The sequence below is a fragment of the Dreissena polymorpha genome, chromosome 3 (assembly GCF_020536995.1).
Source record: "Dreissena polymorpha isolate Duluth1 chromosome 3, UMN_Dpol_1.0, whole genome shotgun sequence".
NCBI classification, from domain to species: Eukaryota; Metazoa; Mollusca; class Bivalvia; order Myida; family Dreissenidae; genus Dreissena; species Dreissena polymorpha.
Window position 1 is genome coordinate 19,255,324 of NC_068357.1, and position 20,980 is coordinate 19,276,303.

The 20,980-nt window shown below is 33.3% G+C and overlaps 1 protein-coding gene, 1 long non-coding RNA gene and 1 other non-coding gene across 7 annotated transcripts; 2 read left to right on the forward strand and 1 right to left on the reverse strand.

Moving 5' to 3' along the window:
- Positions 1-5,385: 5,385 nt before the first annotated feature.
- LOC127873992 (uncharacterized) lies at positions 5,386-14,781 on the reverse strand. 4 transcript variants are annotated; one of them, XR_008046477.1, is made up of 7 exons: positions 14,661-14,781; positions 12,421-13,557; positions 6,940-7,024; positions 6,670-6,789; positions 6,371-6,422; positions 6,094-6,236; positions 5,386-5,908 (listed from the first exon to the last, which is right to left on the reverse strand). It is a non-coding gene; the product is annotated as an uncharacterized LOC127873992 (long non-coding RNA). The 4 variants fall into 4 exon arrangements; XR_008046476.1 differs by lacking the exon at positions 14,661-14,781 and adding an exon at positions 14,441-14,587; XR_008046478.1 differs by lacking the exon at positions 14,661-14,781 and adding an exon at positions 14,024-14,169.
- Positions 13,114-16,811, forward strand: LOC127873990 (uncharacterized). Of its 2 annotated transcripts, none has more exons than XM_052418093.1 (3): positions 13,114-13,215; positions 15,526-15,651; positions 15,982-16,811. In XM_052418093.1, the coding sequence occupies exons 1-3, from the start codon at positions 13,185-13,187 to the stop codon at positions 16,218-16,220; spliced, it is 396 nt and encodes a 131-aa protein (XP_052274053.1). In that variant the 5' UTR covers positions 13,114-13,184; the 3' UTR covers positions 16,221-16,811. The 2 variants fall into 2 exon arrangements, with proteins under 2 accessions (XP_052274053.1, XP_052274052.1); XM_052418092.1 differs by lacking the exon at positions 13,114-13,215 and adding an exon at positions 14,059-14,193.
- Positions 16,812-20,384: 3,573 nt separating this feature from the next.
- Trnal-aag (transfer RNA leucine (anticodon AAG)) lies at positions 20,385-20,466 on the forward strand. Its single transcript has one exon. It is a non-coding gene; the product is annotated as a tRNA-Leu (tRNA).
- The last annotated feature ends 514 nt before the right edge of the window (positions 20,467-20,980 follow it).

The following is a 20,980-nucleotide window of genomic DNA, read 5'->3' on the forward strand; positions in this document are numbered from 1 at the left end:
GAGTAGTAGTAGTAGTAGTAGAAGTAGTAGATTAGTAGTAGTATTAGTAGTAGTAGTAGTAGTAGCAGTAGTAGTAGTAGTAGTAGCAGTAGTAGTAGAAGTAGTAGTAGTAGTAGTAGTAGTAGTAGTAGTAGTAGTAGTAGTAGTAGTAGTAGTAGTAGTAGAAGTAGTAGTAGTAGTTGTTGTTGTTGTTGTTGCTGTTGTTGTATTTATAATACACCAGTATAATCCTTTATTTGTTGATAACGTATTACAAAATCCTCAGTTTCTTAATATAAATTATATAACTGTATTTACCTTAAATAACAAATGTTACCTTTAAGCGCATAACATAAACAGTTTTAACGGCTTTTCATTTTTCCATTATGAACATGTTGCTGTTAAAAGCTGTGTTTACGTCATCATGATTAATTGATGTTAGCCCATTATATTAAACTATACTTATTTTGTTATAACATGATAACAGGGACCGGATGGATCTGTGCGTGAAAATCCAGCTTGCATAAAATGCACGCTTGATTGTTTCCAATATTTTATGCAAACTAGTGTTAGCTTATCTTGCACGAATTTTATAACACGAACACCATACTCAGTAGGTCATTTTTTCTAATGAACTGAATCATTTAATGAGCCAAAAATATTCATCTAGAAGTTATCCATGCCAATTAATTTTGAGTCTATCACGCGTTGTTTGGTTGTCAACATTTATGTCATATATTTAATGATAACCATGCAAAATGCGCGCGAAAACCGCAGTTTTATAAATACGCGACTCCGCATATGAAAGAAACCTTTGTGTTTTAAATATGGGAGACGATTAAAACAATTTTCTATTTCGAACTTGTGTTAAGGAGCGTATTCTTAGAGTTGTAAGCGTTTTTTTAAACTAAAGTTTACGTTTCAAAAATATTATTATTTAAGAAAAAAAAAGTTGGAAATGTATACATTTGCTAATGTTCATACAGAAGTTTATATATAAAATCTTATGATAAGTATAACACCAACTAAATGAAATCAACGGGCAACAGAGGACAATGAATGAAAGGATCATATCACAAAGCAAAGAATTCTTTGAAGCCCCCTTCCTAACAAATTGTGTATCAAATTATTTACAAATTAGTCTGAGAGTAATATCTGGATACACATTATCACGATTTCTAAAACTCAAAGCAAATAGACGTGAGACATCCACCCAATATATCAGAGAGGATTATCCGTTAATCCCAAACATATCATTAGTAAGTGTAAGTAAGTGTCAGGATTAACCGATTAAACACGATTAATCATCATCAAGCACGGGCGTTTTTAGGACATGACAGGGCAGATTTATTGAAGGGTTTGCAATGTACATAAGTCTTAGTAAATTAAGAAATATCTAAAATAAAATTTATTGTAGTTTTAAGACGAATTGACGTAAAATGTCAGCTTCAAATTTTAAAATTATGTTTGCTTTTTTAAAAATATTTGAGGAACAGAATTAAAGCTGAAATTGTTACAACACATGGCAAAAAAACATTAATATTGCAAACCTTGTATTCTTGCCACGCAAAGCAAGAAACGTTACTTTACTAAACTTTAAACGTATTACGAGACTGTCGGTATACAAACTATGTACATGAACAGTTTTTCATTATGACAATAACGTTAGCGAAGTCGCAAAATATGTAACTCATCCGAATATGGAACCGTTATCCTCTCTTTTAACTTTAATAGCTTTAATAACATTAAAAACTGTTTTAAAAATAAAAGTTGCATATTTATCACAAACAATATTTCGCTTTATGATTGAGTGTTAATCCTGATATAAATTGTATTGGACATCATACATCATAACAAAACTGCATCGAAAATGTACAAAGAAACTTTAATGTTATATGCCATTATTATGCCTTAATAACGTAAAAAATTGTATCCAATTTCTTAGTGAACGTTGAACTTCTCTTTATCAGTAATACACTGATCTTCGTCGTCTTTTTTAACAAAAAAACATTATAGTCTTCAACTTTGTAGCTGTTTTGATAAGACTTCGTTTGTGTTATAATGGAGAGGTTATATGTACAACGCGAGGAGACAGGTACCACAAAAATGAAGCATCCGCGAGGATATATGTACCGCTGTTATAACCACATTAGTAATTGTGTTCTACTGTCACCGCAAGAAATATAGGCCAACAGAAAGCTGAGGCTGCAACGCCAAAATGTTTTTTTTTCAGTATAGTTAAATACGAACAGTTTAATTATTTCAGATGCTAATGTAAAAGGCATTCATCTTACAATAGCGGTTGTCAGGATTGCAGAGTGGTCTAAGTCGCTGTGTTCTGGTCGTAGTCTGGTTCTTCAGGCGTGCGTTCGAATTCCTAAATTCTGACATTTATTTTCGTGTTATGGTTTTAAAGTATATTGCCTTTCAAAAAGGGGAAAATATTATTGAACACAATGTAAACAAAGCAAAATAACGTATTAAATGAAAATATTAATTATTGCAAACATATTTTTGCGCGTTTTAAGCGCGCTGACCATAAATCACACTTTGTAGGAATTATTATAATTATCATATAATCATTCAACTATTGAAACCTGACACTTATGCAATAATGCTAGACCACGTGTATGGTCTTAAATGTTTTACCCATTTTTTTTTTGTAAAGACAAATTCGCCATGCTCTTGAAATCAAGCATGGCGTTCCATGAATGAGCATCGGGTTCACTGACCATCTGAGATCGAACAACATGATTACCAACTGCCACACATTATGCGGTACGTGCGGTATGTATTGCTTAGACGCATATTAGAGAAGAATGACATTGGTAAATGTAATCACTTATGCAGGCTTTCATTTGTATCGTATATATCCATAAATAGATCTAGCTTTACTTTAATGACACGTTTAAATCTTTTAATATGCTGTCATAGTTTTATTGAAACAGTATCCGTTGATAGTCGCCGTTGAAGCAAATCGGTTTACAAACTCGAAAGAAGTGAATTGCGTATATACCCATACATGTATATCAGGGTTGCAGGATCAACGGAGCTTACTCACGGGCTGGACAGAATGAAAACATACCGTTAATAACGTAACGGGTTTTGCAAATTGTACAAATATCTCAATTTATTGAAATATGTTTGCAAACATCTTTAGTGTAGAAAAAAACAACACTTTTTCTTGCAGTTTGGTCCGATATCTTAAGATTTATTATTGAATACATCTGAAATCGGTGCAAAAATTTCACGCGTGCAGTATAACCGTGTGTATGAATGGCTGTATCGATTGTTTGGACCAATACACAGGCTTATAAAATAAAGTTACTCTGATGCTTTTCTAATTGCCATTAGCCGCTTAAAAAACTTTTTTTATGCACTAGTTGAAATTCTTAAGAAAAATTGTTTTAAACAATTATTTAAAAAAAATACACAAATACCACCTAAAGGTGTGTTAACATCAATTAACATACATTTGTGAACCCCATAAAGTTACGTGATCCTGCACCCTGATATATGGATACTGTCAATTTGAATATGGGAAAAGCTTATTTATGCTCATTCATCACCGGGTATTTCCGGTTTTATAGGAAATATTCTTTATGCTAGCAGGTAGATATTAAGGTGTTGAAAATGCACTTAGACCATGATATTACTCAACGTTTGCATTCAATGTTTCAGTTCTCATTTTAAAAACATTTTTACAATATATCGCGAGTTTATTTAGGACTTTAGTCATAATATTTGTTAACAGAAAAATAAATTTATGCATACTAGGTCGGTTATAATAGAATTTGTCCATATACATTTTTCTAATATCTGTATTAAGAGGACATACAATTACAAAATGATATTCGCCTTCTCATTGAGCAAGTTTTTAGGAATATTTATATGTCTCCCAGATTCAATTTTTTAACACGTTGGACGAACGTCTTAATGTTGATGTTTTTTTAAGGCATTGCCTCATGTCTTCCCGCAAGATCTTTGAGTACCCGAGCCTATGTTGTAATGAACACCACCAGTAGTTAACTTCTGACACTCATTTACCAAAACAATCAAAGCGCAGAAGGCACTGAAGTTGTTCGCTATTGCATAATCTTAGACGCAACTCAGTTTTCAAAATTATGTTACAGCTTTTTATATCGCAAGTTTGAAATGAGCGCAACCCATTCAAATTTATAAAAAGTGTGTCTAAAAGCAAAAGTCAAGATGTGGGTGCACTGTTTATCCTCAGTTTTCTAAGTTATCTCATGTTATAGAGATAACTTAGAAAAAATAACAACAATATGTCTCTTGTTTTCGCAATTGGTTGCTGCACTGGCAACCATCTTTAGAATTTTGGTTGCCTTGCTAAATAATATTAAGCCTAGAACCATGTACATGTTGTGTTATGAGTATCTTATACTTTATTAATTTTCTTAAATTAGTGAGCAACAATTTTGCCGAAATGACAGACTTTTAATGCATCATGTATTGTTGTGAGCCGGAATTGAATCATTTTCTATGCCTGATTGATCCACAGTCGCAAACTTGTATTCTATGTTTAATTAGATTGAGTTGTTTCAAGCTTTGAAAAAGCTAGTTGCCATGCTTTTTAGCCCAACTGTAACCAACTTTTGAAACTGAGTTTCATTGGCTTAAATCTACTGGCCCCAGGCTAACAGGCAACCACTAAACCTGTAAGTTATAAATGATGTAAGATCTGACATTATATTGAACTCATTCAATTTTAAAGTCCGAAGACATTAAAGGGACCTTTTCACGTTTTGGTAAATTGACAAAATTAATTGGTTGTTTATTTGATTTAAAAATGATTTTGTTTATTTGCCTTGTCAGCAAGGTTACTTTGAAGTTATTATCACTTTTATTTCCCATTTTTTAAATCATTAATAGAAAAGATAATTTAAGCTTCATTTTGGGAAAACAGGGCTTCATGCATAATTATGCATTAATTGTCATCCCACTATCAGAGACTCTCTTTAAACGAAAAACACCATAAATAAGAAAGTGTCGTCCTTAAGTTAAGCTTGTGCGAACTGCACAGGGCATCACTTATTTGACATGCATTAAGCCCCGTTTTCCCTGAACGCAGCCAATATGTACAGATTTCAATGACAGACTTGCCAATAACGTCGCACAAGCTGTTAAACACTATTGATTACATACACACACTCACTGTCTGCAGTGTACCAGTGATGAAGTATAAACAGGCTAACCATTGTGCACAGGCAGATGCGCCAGTTATCGTTCTTAGCGTAGTTAAGAGCAGACCGACTTGCAAAACTTGCTCTTTACCTTAGTAGTTCGGAAGCGAACAAGTAAAAATACAATACATATATACAACTTACTGCATTTCAGATTACACATATTTTATTTTGAGGCAAAAAGGAAACAAAATGTGTAAAGGTTTCGGTAACAAAATACATTTCTTAATTTCATAGTTAACACAGGTTTTATAACATAAGAATACTATTATAAAAGCATCATTAATAATGTACCTCAAAACAAAATACATACCATTAACGAGAAGAATAAATAAATGGATTGCCTAAAAAATTACAGCAAACTAAATTAAAGAACGTCACGAGCAAATGATGTTAGTCTATTATAAAGTTTTTTTAAGAATGTCTCTTAATAATTAGACAGCAGTGTAAGATTACTAGAGTATCTGTGAATATTGAGTTATAATGGAAATCTTCACAGTTGCATGTATATTTTGCAACAGCTGTGTGCTGCTATCAGCACTAAAATGGGTGATGATAGCCAGACAAGGAAATGCGAGACCACACTACGGTTGTTCTGCACGAGCAGCTTCCAAAGCATATCCAAAAGATATGAAAGCAGCAGTCGCATGATGTGTGGTAAGTCTGCACCCAACGTTCGCATGTGCTCCACACGGATCTCTTAGTAATGCCAAAAGCAGATGAATCTGAAGAAAGAAAACACAATCGCGCATGACCGCAGAAAGATCAGCTTTAACACTTATCATTGTATAAGCATGTGTCTTAAAAGTGGCAAGTCTTTTAAAACACCAGCACATTAAGTTTTCATACGGCAATACGCATATTCAACAAGTGTTACTTTTAAATACATATCACTGTTAGAAATACATACCAGTTGGAACATTTGAGATTTCCTCGTGTTTATTGCACCAGACTTAGGACCTCCCTCCCTCTGCAGAAGGCTGCAATGTTGTCTGGGATCGAGTCAATATCCTCCACGGGCACCTCGTCAAAACACGTGCCGTTGTCAGAGATCTGCCAGGTAAGCGTAGTTATAGTGAGTAGTGTTGGTTGAATGTGAATTTAATAGGTCTTTAATTGTAAATATCACTTGACTAGTCACTATCGTTGAGACATATCCTTTGCTATATACATATGTTAAATCTCACCTTACTCAAAAAGCACTTGTTTTCTGTCCGTTCGTTTCTGAACTTCGTAACCCTGTAAATCATATTTACATTATAACACATCATATATTCGCAGCATTGATTTAATGTGAGAAGTCGATTAATTGTTCAGACAAGTTATCAAAAAAAAAGCATATATTACAGTTGTATTACTATTTTCCACAAAATATCTATCTTAGCAAGTCGTTTGTGTAGATACTTCAAATGTTTCCAAAAGTAGATGAATTGTGTAGGTTAAATGACTTATCTACACAATGTTCGAAATGGATAAGTTTATTAACCTCATTTTCAAAAATGTCAATGGTAGCAAGCAGCTTTCCCTCTGGGTCAGTGACCTGGATCTGCTTTCCATTACCAAGTTCGGTTGTGGTCGTGTTTATTGTCTCTGGAAACTCTTCAGGCTAAAACAAATTCGCTCTAGTATGTATGTGGAAATAAAATAGCAATTCGATTGTGTATTCATGTTATATGTTCAATATTTTTACTACAATATTTTTGTTTCACCTGCCAAAGTATTTTCATTAGTAAAATAAACATTATGTTAAACTTACTTCGTTGTTTTCTTTGCAAACCACACAGCTTATAGCAAGGCAGAACAGAACGATTGCCTTCGTTTTGTGTAAATCCATGATGAACCTACAATGACATAAATTTTAAGATTAAATAAGTCCTAGAAAAGTCGTACACTTATAAACTACAAAGGATATTTTTAAGAATAGACTAAAAACACATGATAAAAAAACAATTTATGTCACCATGCCTATTTAAGTGGTGATTTTGTCTATTCTTTCTACGCCTCAGCATGCAGCACGTTACTGACTCAATCACTTTTATTGACGTGCTTGTCTTTTAATAATATATGTTATGCCTGATAGACGGGCGTATGTACATATCGTTATATTGTAATTCGACGACCTTTAAAGTATGTACATACATGTTATGAACTCGTGGCGCATTATAAATTCTTTATTTATGTATATATTTGTATATACGAACTGAACACTTAAAAACAAGTAAGAACCATTATTCAGAACAAGAATAAATAAACACTATTCGCTGGCGGAATCCAGTTAATCAAAGCCAATAATGCAGTACAGATTCTTTTCTTAGAAAGGGTTTACATTTTATATTCGATTTTCACTTAATGAAATAATTATATTGTTTTAGCAATGTAAGCGATTATAACTGCCTATTACGCCTGAAGAGAAATACACACCTAATTAATCAGTATGAGTAAAATTCTGAAATTGATTTATTTTACTTATATATAAATAAAAAGTTTCTTCCCAATCCTCGATCTCGGCTTATGAAATTAAGAATATTTATCTTAATTTCTAGAGCAGCATTGTTTACTTAACACGTATGGTTATCTAAAGTCTTCATGTTATTAACAAACAATCTAAAGTTTTTTTCCTAAACATTATTACCTGGAAAAGAACGTGTAGTACAATGAATATAAATAATACATTTTCACTGTTAAAGTTTCAACGTTTTTTTGGAACAATACACGTTTACACAGTCGATATTTACAATGAAAAGTACATGTTTACCTTTTAACTGCTAAATTGGTTCGAAAAACAGTTTTCAACATTGTATGTATATTAACACAATTATCAAATCAAAGATTAAGATGCATTATAAAAAACACAAAAATGAGTTTTTCATGACATGTTCATTGCCAAAACAACGATGGCTCAAACTTGTGTACATAGAGAAACAAAGATAGCTGAAAATTGTGTAAAGAACATCGTTTAACTTTCAATAGGCCTCAATGAATAGCACATTTTAGAACACAATATTCAGCTACTGTCTAGATCATTCTGTGCGGAATAACCCCATGTTGTTTTGTTTCAATTGGCGCTTGTTTCGTATTATTATAACATGCTTATGTTGTTGTTTTTATATAGTATAGAACATTCAATAATGGATTGTAAATAAAATCCACCAGCCCATAAAAATTGTTTGCATAATACTAGTAACCAATAAATGTTTATAAGAGTGGCTTAACACCTGGCCTATACAAACACATTTAAAAAGAAAGGCAAAATCGTGTAACATACATTACTGGAGTTCTAATATCCAATTCATTATATGAGTTCAAAATGTTAAAGAACAATCATATTAATATACAACCGAAGTGAGTTTTTTCAGGACTTTTGATATTTCATCTTTTGCTGTCTTTTTCGAATGTTAAAATGTCCAAACTAATTATTACAATTATTTCTTCACTATGCGTATTATGGGTAATTAAAAAAAAAGCATACTATTTATCTTCACTAATATTAACATGATACTTTTCGAGACAGATGGACCAATTTCACGGTTGCTCCTATAGGTATATGCCTATCAGTTTTAATTTCTAGTTTTAATTTTTTTATTGTAAATTGTGTAACTTTTTGTACAGGGAAATGCTTTGTCTTAAGTATAATTTTCAAGAGTTATTTGAGATTTAAAGCATTTGTTTGTATCACATCGCGCTAATTTGGTGAAACGTTATGGCAATGTTGATTTAATAAAAAATACATTCTTAATAAAACACGTGCACACAATTGCCATGTGGCCATCAGCAGCGGAGAGGGAAAGAGTTAAGAGCATCCAATGGTTGATAACATATTGCCAGGATTTTTGTTTTAATAGAATACTTTTAATGTAACTAAATGATACGAAAACAACATGGATAGAAAAAAGGATAAATAGCTTCCTTATAATTGCATACAAACGTTGTAAATTAATAGTATTTATGTATGTTTTCTAAAAATATCGGTCAATGTACGATCTTAATTAATTAAATATAATTGTCAAATTTTTTAATTTGATGCTTGTGTCATTTGTTATTTTATTATTTGAACATTTCCATAAATAAATGCATTTTGCTATACACATTATTATATTTGATGAAATATGAAAATGCAATACTTGCATAATAATACGTCATTTATGATAAGAGGAACAGGAAGTGGAAGTTCTGAAAGGATTGTTGGCTTTACAAAGACCTTAAAGTCTAAACGATTCCTTAGTTAACGCAAGCGTAAAAATTATTTGAGCCACACTCAGTTAACGGCTGATAAAATTTCTGTCATGTATTGACATACGTGTAACTCTAGTTTCACAAACACTGTGAGACGTCGCGTATTTGATTAAGTAGACAAAAAGCTTTTTTCGCGGGTTTGGAAATATCGTCTAGGAAAAAACCCCATATTAAAGCCAGTACATTTCTGGAACAATAACTACGAACCGTAAGTCGTTTTCACTAAGAACTAAGAGTCTTCTAATTATTGTACAATATTGCCAGCAAGTAGGTTGTATCATATGTATTGCTTTATTCATGGATTTAAATAAATACAAATGCGTACATCGCCACACATGAATATTCCTACATAACAACGCGACGAGATAGAAGCTGAATCAAAACAGACATACACTATTTTAAGAATCTTAATACTGCCAAAATGTTGTTACACGTTAAATTTTTACATTATCGTACCTTTCAGAGTAACTCCTAGAAGCTAATAGCGCCTAAATTCTGATTCGTTTACAGTGAAGTAACCGATTCGAAGGTTGTTATTGTGATAGGTAAAAGCACGTTGTTTTATATGTTTCTCCACACTGGCGTTAACCAATGAAATATGTTCAGGAAGTTACTATACTGCAATTATGTTCGGCAATACAACATACAAATATGTTCAGGACGTTCTCATCGATAAAATAGACACTCATCCCATAATTCCAAAACTTCCGCAAATACCATAAAACATCAAGTATGTCTGTTTGCATCCCCACTTATAGTATATTTCATGATGCCAAATAATGCCATCGCTATAAACATTCGTTGATTTGCATGACATTTATCCTGTTAATGGAAGTAATAAATAACACATGCACGATGGCTTTCGTCGATGCTTTTTATAAAACAATATATTTGGATAAGATTGTTTCCTCTTGTTTGTGACTCGAAACAACGATTTATAACGGTATTTCGGTAAGAGCGGGAATGAAATTCCCCATGTTGTTCAGTATGAACGTGATATAATTCAAATTAAACATAAGCCAATATTACATATATAAATCCTTATAATGGAAAGTGTTCCAGAAACAATACGTTAGGTCATTTTCTGAAATAAATTAACTGTATATAATTGAAATTTCGGTAATACCCACATTGAGTGTCAACTCGCACTTGTAAATCTCACGTATAGCTATGGAAATGGTATACATTCAACCCTTCATTTAATTGTTATGGATACCGAATGTCTGAAATACATTAACCCAATTGGCACCATGTAACGATTGTTATTTACGTTGTAAGAAGTAAATGACGAAACACGTTGATAAATAATGTGAACCTCGAAATTCAGCTTGTCGAAGAAAATGGAGGACACACTGTTAGCAACCAGCTCCAAGATTTTTCGATCGCTGGTTGGTCAATCGATACTTAGATAAGCGTTGAATTGACATGCGGCAAGATGTTAATTTAAAAGGGGATTTCGGGCTTATATGTGATGGTTTTAAAGGGGTTTACTGATCGGAATGTATAAATAATGAAGATTGTATGACCTTTATGGTGAATTGTGGGGTTAACTTTTACGTTTTAATACATTATTGTGTTATTGCAAATCAAATTATTAAACATTAACGCATGATTTACCCAATTTCATTACCCCGAATTCAAGTCTTTCTTTCTGTCAAACTTGCTTAAGTTAAAATATTTGCTATATATTAATAAAAAAATAATATCGCCACAATTCTTAACTTACAGTTATACACACTGCCTCTAGTCCGTTTCTACACATAACAAACTACACTAGGACCATGTGAACTGGTTTAATCTCTGGTTTTTGAAATTTAATCAGGACAATGCTTATACTCTCGGTTCAATCCCCGCTCCCATCGTTTGCGAGTTGTGCGGCTGGACATCATACCGGACAAGTGGTGTTTACTTGAGCTACTTCTGTTTCTCTCCACAGCACCCCAACATTGAAAATATGGACCCTTTTTAACGATACTTGAGTATAACATTTGAGAATTAAACGTCTAATTAAATACTCTAAATACATACATGTATTTAACATGAAACGTGTAATCGATGCAGTACTTTTATAACGGCTTGCAACGTTTTTATTGCAAGTCATGTAATTTTTTTACTGAATATTTTTGGATATATAATTCAAAACCACGGTTGTTTCCTCTAGGAAATAATGCCGTTACATTCCATGATTTGCACGACCTGACTATATTTATACAGCGGTATAATTTTCGTTTTGTGTTATTATGAAGCTAATATATAATATATATATATATAACATGCACACATCATATATGGAAAGTATATACTATGATATAAATAATTGATATGCTTTTCAAGCATCAGTATAATTCATTTACATATATACAAAGTAAAAACCTATTCTTGTATCGATGTTAGTTTACATGCATAAACTTGTAATACATTGTCATCATATATCAATAAAGCAAACTAAGAAAAAAGATTTGTTTATAAAAGAAATCCATTTGTATTTCCTACATCTTAATTTCTGTATTTATCATATATAAAATACAGTGGTAGATAAAATAATCATCATTGTTTCTTACACAGCTCGTTTCTTTTAAAGATAAAAATAGTTTGAATTGTTTCAGTTGAACCATATCTACGCCGTTTAGCCTGTTCATATATTCTTTGCAGGTTTAGGAGTAATAGCTCGTGTTTCGCTCCGTTTTTACGTGTACCTCACTTTTCATTATGTTTGTTTATATTTTTCTACATGTTACAGTTACGATGTCAGTATATCCGAATAATTATGGCAAGTGTCCCGTATGTTTCGTATAGTTCCCACTTGTTTTCATAAGCGTTAAGGTTGGTTCTGCGCACTTATTACCTCAACGAGTGCTCTCCTGCACAAAGGACACATATTGGCACGTAGTCTCCACTGCGTAATGCAGTTTTGACACATTTTGTTGTGCCTGCATGGTACTACAGTAACAAAAAGCTTTTCTTCAAAATAAACCTCACACCCATATGGCGCATTCTTATTTACCTGATGTATGTTTATTTTCAGATTTTGACGTCGACTATTGCTCTCCTGCACAAAGGGCACCTATTGTCAAGTCGTCGCAACTGTTGAATGCAGTTATGGCACATGTTGTTGTGCATACATGGAAATAAAGTAACAAATGGCTTTTCCTCGAAACAGATCACACATTCATTTGGCACATTCTCATATGCCAGACGTATGCTTACACTACAGTTTTTGAATGCTTTTATAAAAACTAAAATACCGTAAAATATTATATAAAGTATAAAACACATTATGATCAAGTACACAATAGTATTTACGAAACCATGTATTAACGGAAACGCTACCTTCCATATACATGCACAAATCAAAAATACTATTGGAATAAAACGTAACGGTAAATTAGTACATTTGCCTAATGTAGTATTTCCCATAGCAATTTCGATACCAACAATAACAACAAAACAAAATAAAGGAAATAATGGAATATAACAGACCCTAAAAAGGCAGTCAATAACTGGGAAGACAAAATGTAGGACGATGTAATCAAAGTTTCGGACGAATATAAGAATACTAGTTAATAAATATGTGACGATCCAATTTAGAAATATCAATACAGAAGTCATTACTTTGTTGATAACAATTAATAGAAAAGTAACCAAGGCGTTTAAAATTCTGATGAGCCGCGTAAAACGATATCGAAGATAACATATTGCGTGTTGTTCAAAACTGTGTGAATCGAATCCAATATCCAGAGAGCTACTTGGATAGGGAATCGGAATACAATGTCAAAATTTCTGTCACTGTGTAAATCAGGTTTGTTAAACCGTATACACATGCCTTTAACAATGTATCAATTGTTGAATTTGTTTTGCTTATAACATATTGCATACAATACACAATCACATTTATACCTTTTGCCAAAAGAGAGGCGTCTGTTTCCAATATTACCTCCATTTTTCTTACGTCTCCACAACGTCTTTAAATTTACACATAAGTTTATAAATATATTATTTGTTTTTTAATTCATATATTTTTCCTATTAATGATGTCGTCGCTTTTTAAAACATTGAAAAACCAACAACACACACCGTGATAAGGCACTGTTTATCTTTCATGTGGCCGGTTTATTTGCACACGAAAGGACTCCCACTCCACCTAAAACAAAATATACTTCTAAAAAGAGATTCGTGTGGTTTATTTTGACTGTTAATTAGATTACACAGTTTTTACTTATTTGTTTAAAAGTGTTGCTATGATCATTTAAAACTTGTTAAAATTAAAATATAACCAGCATAGAGACAGACTTTAAAACTTTTACAATCATGCATTTGCCTCGATACGAGTTATGATATGAGTATGTTACTTTTTGCTACGCGACTGCAAAATCAGCAAATAAACCAGAATCGCGTTTTAAGATTCCCATGGTGCTTTATTAATGTTTAACTGCAGGATCATATGATCTTTTTAACTGTTATGTTCTAAACGAACTTATTTATTTTATCTTCGATATTGGATATAACGATTATTCATTTTAGTGTGTAGATATATAAAAAGTAAAGCTTACATGATACTGTTGTCAGTACATAATTCTAATTGCGACGACGACAACGCAATAGCTTACCAAAGACTTCTTTAATTAGGATATACTTCCAAAACCAATGGATTTTCTTTGTTTTATTATATTCCACAACATATTTGTATCTGACTCTCGAGTTAAAATAAGTTCACTATCAAGTTTTAATTTTTACTGTAAAAAGCAGAAAAAACAGTTTGATTCATCATTTATCAAAGGTTAGTTCGTATTTTACTTTACTTGTAATTCTATATCAATCCCCGAAATACTTTTTAGACATGCTTAAGCTACCGACTTCTGTATTGATATCACATATATTGTGTTTTATTGTTATAAAAACCGTTATAATAACGCTGTCCTTTAACATAAGAGTGAAAATATAATCCGCTTTTATAAAACTGTAGCTCGAGAAAGTAATTATGACGTAAATACTTTTATCAAAACAACGAAAAGATGAATACGTACGTAAATGTTTATCATACGTGTATAGTCCCCTATAGACTAATCATGTTTAATATTTATCTTGTTTTATTTGTAAGGTTGATAAACATATCTGACATTTTAAAACTGTGTACATATCACGTGTTTCTCTTTTCCAGAAATCTCTTTATTAAATATTGAACTTTGTTTCCAATATAAGGCAAACAATTGCAAATTAAAATAATAAAAAATCAGACAACTTTACCTTCCTTATTAAGGTGCCATACAACCTTTTTGTTTATTGGTTTAAGTAAAGATAACTTAAATGTCTCGATGACGAAGATTACTCAATTTAAAGTCCCATATAACGTCAGCCTAGATAAGAACACGCATACACGTGATATGCAGACACATTTATTAGGTCAGTGACGTCATTTAGTCATTAAATATATAGGAATTATAACTTGTCATAATATCTTTATTCAAATAGAAAAGCAATCAGTGAGAATTTAAATTCGATTTACTTGGTATATATTCACTAAATTGTTAATTATGCAACAGATCAACAGAATAATACTTGTATGATGCAAGATAATAAATGAACTTAACACTAGAGCTGTAACGATTCACCCATCATTTGATTTGATTCGATTTCGATACCAAACTGTCCGATTCGATTATTTTCGATTCGAATCAAATTAAACTATTGACTGCTTATTTTGCAAACGATTTCTTGTTTAGTTTGTCCAGGTCATGAATAAATATGTTTTGTATTTGTTATAAAACTTATTACGTTGTATATTTAAAGTGTTTAATTTTACAAATAAAATTAAAAACGCAACATTGTTTTTTAAGTAACACATATTGGACAAAACGTCCTGTTGAGTTATTCTTAAATAACATACATGTAAAATGCACAATGTATCACATGTGTTGACTAGAAAAAAAACATGTCAGTATATAAACAACTTCCAGTTGACTTCTATGTTACAAAACCACATCTAGCGTTAAAATTTTGGCTGTTGCTATAAGGAACATTGATTGTGTATGGGTTAACTTTATTTGACGAAATATTTTACCAAATATTCGTTGATTTTGAGTGTTAATGGTGCTTTAACACCTCGTTCCAGAGGCCATGTACGCCTTCTCCCCTGGCCTGTGGGCGGACGCCGGTCACGACATGTGGGCGTGGTCACTGGTTGTCGTAGAGCCCTTGACTGGAACGGTCACAAAGCAGTGCGACATAGCTCCCAGAGGTGGGTCGTTGAATTGTAAAATTGAGTCTCGATCTGGGAAAACTGGTCTTAATGCAAGTGCGAAAAGTGTAGTCCCTTATTAGCCTGTGTAGTCCACTTTCCGCCTTAACTGGACTTTCTATAAACGAAAACGTCCATGAAAGCGGAAAGTGTGTTCCCTGAGGGGCATGTGCGGACTGCACAGGTTTATATGGGACGACACTTAAAGCACACGCATTATTCCCGGTTATAACAGAGCGCGGCTCATATATTAAAATGTTTTGTAGTAGAATATATTAGTTTCCGTACTGGAATCGGGTTAAGTGGATTAAAGCGTATGTCTGTTTCCAGGCATATTCCAGCGCTACTATGGCGGCTCGGTGTTCCAGGGCTCCAGTAATCCGGACGGGTTTCTCTACCACGTGCTGCGCGTGATGTACAGCGAGGCGGATTTTATAGTGGGCGTTAACCCCGACACTTGCGAAGTGCGCTTCTCCGAGGTGACCAACCTGCGACACGTGCACTCGTTGCAGCTGGTGAATCCAGCCCCAGCCCCGTCAAGACGAACTTGTAACAACAGAGAGAATTGACAGTTTTATCTAGATGCGTTTTAGATTACCGCTTATCATATGTCGAAGATTATTATATGGGGTGGTTGGCCTTTCTTGTCGCAAAATTATGCTGTACCGAAACCTTCAATCTAACAGTAAATATATATTTGAAAAGAATCGAACTATCTTCAAAAATAGTTAGTTTCTTTTTAAAAATAATAATCCCAGTACATTCGTCGCCTCTAAAAACTGGTCGGAACATTAATGGTTTTACGAATGCTTACCCACTTTCTTGTGTTAGTCGTGATTAAGTTTTATACCACATCCCTGAACAATCCTAATCGTTCAATGATGTTAGTAACCACAACATTGTCATCTTGCCATTAAGACGGATTACAGAGTCGTAAAATGTGTGTAAATGTATGTTCCCGGGTAATTACTGTTAACGCTATCGCTAATTGTTTTTTTTAAAGCACATGGTTTCTTAGCGAAGGAATAGATAGGTCAATAAATACAACTATTTAACAGAATGCAGTTTTTCTATTATTCAGATGTTCGTGTTTGTTCTATTTTTCAATTGTTCCTGTGTATTCATATCCGTTTTAATGCAAAAATTCACGCAGTTAAATATGTTCAATAAATCATTGTTTACTGTACCTGTATGTTAAAACCAAGATTAAGAATTTAGGACAATAAAACATTAATATAAATGAATTATAAACGAAGAAACACATAATTAAGTGTATGTTTAAAAATATGTGTTATGAATATTCTTGCAAATCAATCAACATAAGTTAAACAAGACAAGTAAAGAAAAATTACAAACCAGTTTGTATATGCACAATACCCATTCATAGAAATTCAACGGATGACAAGTTTTAAATGTACTTCTATGAGAAAATAGGTTAATCGTTAAACATGCGTTTTCTATATACAGTGTTTGAATAAAAAAAATCCAAGAAAAAACCACCATCGTGGAAACATTTACCGTTGAACTCGGTCAGGATAAACATATTTAATATGTTTACAAAGGGCTCATAACAAACTCAAATGGACATTTTGCTTATACGAAAACTCAACTGATGTCTAGATGAATTTTTTGAACAAAAACATTCCTAATGTATAATTCTTAAAACACATTTCATCATTTGCATGATAACAACAAGTTTATATAGGGTTATTTATTCGATATCAAGACAAATATGCACTTGCCTTGCATTCAGCAACACAGTCGTCCAGACAATTTTTTCTTCACAACATGTTATTTAACATTATTTAAATTTATTTATGCATCACATTTTTATGTGTTAACATTAGGTATTAGATATCTCTTTTAATAATGTGGCTTATATGTGTTGTGTTCTGAGAAAACTGTGCATAATGCATGAGCGTAAAGTACGCACATGCGGTATGCCCAGTTTTCTCAGAACACAACACATATAATGGAAAACCGAACACAGTCATAACTTCGTATCTCCCGGAAGTCGTCTGTGTGTACAACACAGAAGAAAGAGATTTGCAATAACCGTTCAAGGTTAACTTTCCATTCAAGGTTGAAAGTTACGGTTCACTGCATATTGATATCAATATTGAAAACAGTGTCACTACTGACGGAAGGTAAAGGTAATTTTCTGCTTTTACCTGTCGAATGACTGTTTTCTCAATTTAAGAGAACATTAAATCATAAGATTGCTCACGGGCGGAAGTTTTCACAGTTGATCATGAGTTGAAATTGTGTATTTTTAAGTTGTTTGTTATAAACGTAATTGTGAACTTTCCCATCTTTGAAATGTGCATTGTGAGCCAGAATTATGTTTATCAAAGATCGTTAAAAAATATTTACCGTTTAGTTAATGGAATCCCGTGTGAATTTTGATCTACTTTTTATATGGACAGTGTTTGCGTTGCAGCGAATTTAGTAGTTATCAGTAGAAAAACTAAATTCGCGTTCAACGTTTCATTTATTATGCAAGTATACTACTATTCCTGAAATAAAGTACTTACAAGAAAGCCATATGAAATGAGGCGCGTCCTGCGAAAGCAGGTCTTCTGCCATATGCGGCCAAGCTAATGAGACCCTTAAACCTTGCGTGACTTTATAACGGAGCGGGAAGCTTCTGACAGCGCCGGTTGGTGTGGAATTTCGCTGGACGAATATGCTATAAAACCCATTCTCGCACGACGCGGGTAAATGCACCATTGGACAGACTTATCAAATCTTATCACGTATCTTGTATCTAGTCCCAATTACAGCGTCAACAGAAGAAAAGTTTGCGCTAGTCATGCTAGTTAATAATAGTAGCAGACGTGATGCTATATAGAGTTTGTTATCATGACCCTGGTGACTGTGTTGTGTACCAGCAACTGCAGTTTAATTTGTTTGTGTTAGTGATAATGGTTGTAGCATCTTTAAGCTTAATTAAGCCCTACTCCATCCGTCGAACAGTCATTTGATTCATATTTAAACTAAAGCATTCTCATAAAAGTGAATGTCGGCATCATCATGCATTTGATTTCAGTTCAGACGATTTAAAATGTTGTTTGTTTCCACTAAAATCTCCAAACGAGTATGTAGATATCATTCACTAGATCTTTCCCAACTTTTATAAGGGTATTACCTGACAGAAGCTTCCCAGCTATAAATTCAACATTCTTGGTGTATGCTATTTTAAACGTTAATTTACCGAAGGTGTTCGAATGAAGCAAAACTGATCGAAAACCCAATCAATTAGTGTCGTTCGGGTTAGTGGATCACACTTTTTAGACCTTAAAAAATTGCACAGCATTTCTGATACATTTAAATGCATAAATAAGAAATCATTGATACGAAACGATCATTTAGATTTACACATTCATGATCACAGTGCAAAAAGTACAATCATCCTTTAACGATGTTTCGATTACAATCATTTTAACATGTTATGACAAGCTTATGTTCGCGTAAGTCAATTATGCCATGTGTGTCAATGCTGTCTTAAATCATTGAACTTTAACAGTTTTTCACACATGGAAAATCTGTAAACTGATCTTGCTTTGCAAATAAAGTTAAGAGTGTGTCATTGCATAATTAAATGGCCCGTTAAAACGGCCGTTAGTTAACATTTCGCTGGTTATCCTTTTGCTGTCGACGAGCTTTCCGTCTCTCTGCGTCGGTATGCGTCGCGTTATCGTTTGATTACTTTCCATGAGCTTAGTAATTTATTGTGCTCTCTTTGTCTTTGAAATGCTTAATCAACGGCATTTGAGTATCTGAATTTAATCATATGAATAAAGTCGCCAATGATTTTTTGTTATTATTGGGAGTGAAAAAGAAGTGTATGTTTGACATGTTTAAAACGATGCATACACGATAAAAGCTTTGTATTGCAATTATACGTTGCATGTAATGAAATAATGTCAAATTGTATGTATACATGGAACTACAATTCAAAGGAGTATGTAACGCTCTTACTGCAGGAATAAACTGATATGCGTTTTTGTAACATTGTATGAACCCGTGTTTATCCCGCTTTTAAAAGCAGATCGCAACATAAATAGTATAATATACCTACGTAATACTGTTAGGCCCATCGAGGTTACACATTAAAATACAGATGGCGACAATGCGATAGTGTGATAGTACGATGGCGACAATGCGATTGTTACAATGCGAGAGTATAACACTGGTTATCGATTAAATTGTAAAGGGAGAGTCCCGTTTAGACTAAGGTGAATGCAGACGGAGTGGTCGATGCTGGCCGTAGCGGTATCAAAGCGGTGAACTGGCGACTGCACGAGAAATCTCATGCCCACGTGCTTCAAATAGAAGGACGATTTTAGAGGCCTCTGGCATTGCACAGGGTAAATTTGTTTGATAATAAATATCGTTCATAGTAATTCACGAATATATGACGCGACCTGCATATTTTTCATGAATAGAACGACATGAAATCGTATTGACCATATAACCTAAAGGTAAACAGCGTTAAACCTTTAGCTGACGGTGTTTTCTAGGTCGAGATTCAACTAAAACTTCAAAAAATATTAAAATATACGAATATCATTTGTATACGGAGTGAACGATTATTTGTGCATAATGATGTGAACAGTTCCGATAGGATACCAACTGTTCAGCATTATATAACCGTTTCTTAATCGATACTACTTCCAAGGGTAGCACCACTGCTACAACCTCTAAATGCTAATATATTTTCTGTTAAATGAGGTAGCGTGGCCGAGCGGTCTAAGGCGCTGGTTTAAGGCACCAGTCTCTTCGGAGGCGTGGGTTCAAATCCCACCGCTGCCATATGTTTTAGTCTAGCCTGTTTATTTATATGTAGTCTGCCTTTTGTTCTGCTGGCTCGATGTGGTCACAATACGGCGGTGCACATGAAACAGTGTAGTAAACCATTCATGGGTCAACCGATTGATACAAGACTATTGATAAAGATAAGAATGTATTGTAGATCAGTGCATTGAGTGGTATACCTCAAGGATGAAGAAGTGCATCGTTTAAACTAGGCTTTAAACAGATCGCATAGTAGAAAATTATGTTTGAGCCGAAACATTTTATCCGCTACATTGCATACAATTTCAGTTGTTTTTTCGGCGTAAGCTGAATAAGCCAGCTTTTCACCCTGACTTGACCTTTGTAAGTGTCCAATAATACTCAAATAAAATTTCCCGCGGCTAGGTACGAATGAATACACTTCATTTATTCCATTGGCTGATTTGAGTATAACACCAGAACATTGGAAACATATCCGCGTCTTTGTAACACTGTTTTACTGCATGAAACAATTTTATCTCTAATGAAAAGG